Raw genomic sequence first — 4,179 nt, forward strand, 5'->3', positions numbered from 1 at the left:
AATCCTCTGCATCTCTGTGTGTGTGTGTGTGTGGCTTATAGGTGACGAAGTGAGACCAGCGATGGCACCGAAGTCGGCTCTACTTATTGTTGGGGACTATGTCGAGGATTACGAGGTATCTCTCTGTCTCTAGTCTCTGTCTCTGTCTCTGTCTCTGTCTGTCTGTCTGTCTCTCTTCTACACACCCCTCCCCTCCCCTCCCCTCATCATAGATAGTATAACGTTGCTAGCAGCTGTGAAGGTGGAAATCACTAACAAGTCTGGATACTCTAGTTTTTTGTTTACTTGTTCTTATTTGATAGTTGCCTATACAGTCAGTCCCATACTTGAATGGCTTAGTGTTTATGTCGAAAATATATGATGCAACATGATATCTCTCTCCTTTCTGTAAATAAGTAATATTTAAGAGATTCGGAAATTTGATCATAGACATGTTGTGAAACAGCAGCTGTCATTCTCTTTGCTTAATTCCAAGGCACGTTATTCATTCTGGAACAAAATTATGATAAAGATAATCTGGACCTTGAAGAACATTACCTCATCTATAGGATTTGGGAGGAATATGATTTAAAACTTTAAAAATTATGAATCCATACTTGAAGTGGTATGGAGACTACATTTGTACGTTCTTCAGAATTAGGAAACATGTCAATTTCTGATTGCTCTTTGTAAGGGGAATTTACAGCCTTTTTGTCCTAGAAGAAAGAAGAAAAGAGAACATAAACAGAAAAAAAGGTGAAAAACAAAGAAAAGCATGGTTCTAGAGATAATCAATGTGGTCAATACATTCTAAGATCCTTAACTCCACCATATTATGCGTACTCACTTTCTTAATGCTCAATAAAGTTTTCAATTAATAACAAGTGATAAACGTTCCGTTTGTATTGTAAATTAATATGATGTGAGGTAATCCACGATCAATGCTCCCGTTACCATGCTTCAACACATATACATATATAATGTTCTAGATCTTCCTGTCGTTAACACTGCATCGCATTATTGCTTGCACCTCCTGTTCAGTAAGACCAATCCTAAGGACCTGCATCACATTACCCTAGAACCTCAAGAGAATGCCTTGGCTCGATCACCCTCTCTAGTCTAATTATATGGTCTATCTTGACTCCTTTCAGGTAATGGTACCTTTTCAAGCTCTGCAAGCATATGGTTTGAGAGTTGATTCTATATGCCCGGCTAAGAAGGCAGGGGATTTATGTAAAACAGCTGTCCATGATTTTCTTGGGCATCAGGTAATTCCTCTGATGCTCATGATTATGGTGATGGTATACATCGTAGTATGTCTTTCTCTAATGATTGATGGTTGACTTCTAATATGCAGACATACAGTGAGACCCCTGGACACAATTTTGCTTTGACGGCTACATTTGAGGACGTTGATGTGAGAAATTATGATATTCTGGTGATACCGGGTGGAAGAGCTCCCGAATATCTATCCATAAATGATGTGGTGGTCAACCTCGTCAAGGCATTTGCATCACTTGACAGACCCATCGCATCCATTTGTCACGGGCAATTAATCCTGGCATCAGCAGGCCTGCTAAAAGGAAAGAAATGCACAGCCTATCCTGCTGTGAAGCCGTCCATAGATGCTGCTGGGGGTATTTGGCTAGAGCCGAAGCCTATAACATCATGTTTTGCTGATGGGCAGCTGATCACTGGTGCTGCATGGCCTGGACACCCTCAATTTCTCAGCCTTTCCTTAAAGTCTCTTGGGGCAAAGATATCAAATGCAGATAAGAAGGTTCTCTTCATTTGTGGGGTAAATGCTTTATCCTACCTACAAACTCCCTTGAAGACCAGACAGACTATGGACACTGTCAAAGATAGTCTTCCACACTATCCCTTGCTTAAATCTTTATTGGTATATTATCTGACTATGATCTCCGATTTGCAGGACTTCATGGAGGACTATGAGGTAATGGTCCCCTTTCAAGCATTGCAAGGTCTAGGCTACTGTGTCGATGCTATTTGTCCAGGAAAGAAAGTAGGCGAGACGTGTCCTACAGCCATACATGATTTTGAAGGTGCACAAACATACAGTGAGAAACCGGGCCATAACTTCACACTGACAGCAGACTTTGATGAAGTGAAAGCTGATGATTATGATGCTCTAGTTATTCCTGGGGGCAGAGCACCAGAATATTTATCCTTAAATGAGAGTGTTTTAGATATTGTGAGGTGGTTTGCAAAGTCAAATAAGCCAATCGCTTCTATTTGTCACGGGCAGCAGATATTGGCTGCTGCTGGAGTATTGAAGGTAAAAAAAGAAATTGAGAACTCCAACATAAAGTTTGTGTAAGAGAATGCACTAAAAATCGGAAGTGTTTACAGGGCAAGAACTGCACTGCATATCCAGCAGTGAAACCCCAAGTCATAGCGGCTGGGGCAGTGTGGATGGAGCCCCATCCTATTTCCAAATGCTTCACAGATGGGAATCTTGTGACTGGAGCTGCATGGCCTGCACACCCACAACTCATATCTCAGCTCATGGCTCTGCTTGGGACTGAGGTGCTCTTTTGATAGGCTGATTTACATATGCATAGATACCTATATTGCCAATGAGATGTAATGCATGCATGCATGCTTAGTACAGCTGATGATTGTGTTTTGTTAAATATTTGATGCTGTTAGCTGGAACTATCTTCATCAATAATGAATGCTTCTGGAGTAACTCATTATTTAACTGTAAATGCTTTGTCTCTTTATGAGTCTTGTTTACAAGGAAATAACATCGAGACAAACACCACTCCATAATGCACAAGACAAAGTAAAATTGGATTTGGGACTTGCATACTGGTGGAATGTTCGATCACTACTCATATTCAAAGTTAATGATGTGTTGGTTGGCTTGAGATTCAACGTTACCTTTTGCATGGTCCAATATTATTGTCCATCTGATATGTGAACTATTTTGTGCCTTGTCCTAGCAATCACATTGCTAATGCAATCTTGGTTCTACCATGACTTTTTCCAAGGTTTGTTGTGCAATGTTATGACCATAAAAGATTTTCAGTACATGAAAGGACATATATATTATCTTCATGGCAATAAAATCATTTTAAAGCACATCATTATGGCATCATAATAACATTTGCTTCATCAATCTAAAAAAGTTTGTGATTAATGAAGCAAATGTGATGCTACAGAATGAGAACATGGCTATTTTTCTAAAACATGTTAAACAATCTATTTGCTAGGTTAACAACATTATGGATGTTCGTTAACATGGAACTTCCAAGACAAAAAAAAAGTGAGCTCAATTTATTCTTAATATTATTTCATTAGATAGCAGAGTGGGATGCCACATTTTAGGATGCAACCCCAATGTTAGAGCAACCCATATGTGCAAGTTCCAAAGGGTATAGTTGATTAGTAAAAATTGCACATACAATGACCCTATTGATCCTTGTATTCAAGATTTTCTAATTCTTTTTACAAATTAACTTATTCTAGACATTTAAATGTGCGTAAGTTTATATTCCAGGCAAATGCAAGATTGGTACTTTTTTAAAATCACAGGTTAAGAAGAAAACTTTGATTGATCATTGTTTGGTTCAATACTTACTACATCGAAGGTATTTTTTATGCAAGACTAGATGATTACGATTATGTGTATAGGCTTTTAGAAGACAAACCAATAGCGTACATGTACTCTCATTTGGTCAGGGGCATCAACGTCCTGATGTTGCATACAATAGTTGCTCAGATTTATACACAATTAGTGCTAATGTGTATGAATGTATTTACAACAGTATGCCATGGAATTTGTAGTTACAAGGAGGTCATACCAATTTTCTTGTAAAGTGGACAAAGTAGTTGTTTTACAAAAGAATAGTTTAATAAAACCGTTTGGGAGTCTTCTTTTTGTTCTTGTTTCTTAATAAAATCGTGTTTATTAAATGTGTATTGACTGATAGTTTTACTTATTGTAACTTTAAGTTTTAGTGTCTGTTCAATGTGCATAATGAAGATTATACTGTCTGGAATACATTTTGACAATGGTTTTTTTACTCTTAAGTGAACCACGTACAAGTTCAAATAGTTTGTCATTATGAGAACAAGCAACAACATGAAATTAGAAATCAATGACCTATTTTAAAATTACACAGTAGATAATTGACTCAAAACAAGCGATTTAATTATTCATTGATTAAATTGTCA

General features: G+C 37.6%; 1 protein-coding gene across 1 annotated transcript; it reads left to right on the forward strand.

The window, feature by feature from the left end:
* Window positions 1-10: 10 nt before the first annotated feature.
* On the forward strand, window positions 11-2,992 carry LOC147848024 (protein DJ-1 homolog D-like). Its single transcript, XM_087338680.1, has 5 exons — window positions 11-115; window positions 1,131-1,247; window positions 1,337-1,777; window positions 1,913-2,275; window positions 2,350-2,992. The coding sequence occupies exons 1-5, from the start codon at window positions 62-64 to the stop codon at window positions 2,536-2,538; spliced, it is 1,164 nt and encodes a 387-aa protein (XP_087194806.1). The 5' UTR covers window positions 11-61; the 3' UTR covers window positions 2,539-2,992.
* The last annotated feature ends 1,187 nt before the right edge of the window (window positions 2,993-4,179 follow it).

Source organism: Azolla caroliniana, unplaced genomic scaffold (genome assembly GCF_043228905.1).
Source record: "Azolla caroliniana isolate FFs.n. ecotype wild unplaced genomic scaffold, voAzoCaro1.0.p SCAF_530, whole genome shotgun sequence".
In the NCBI taxonomy this organism is placed as follows: domain Eukaryota; kingdom Viridiplantae; phylum Streptophyta; class Polypodiopsida; order Salviniales; family Salviniaceae; genus Azolla; species Azolla caroliniana.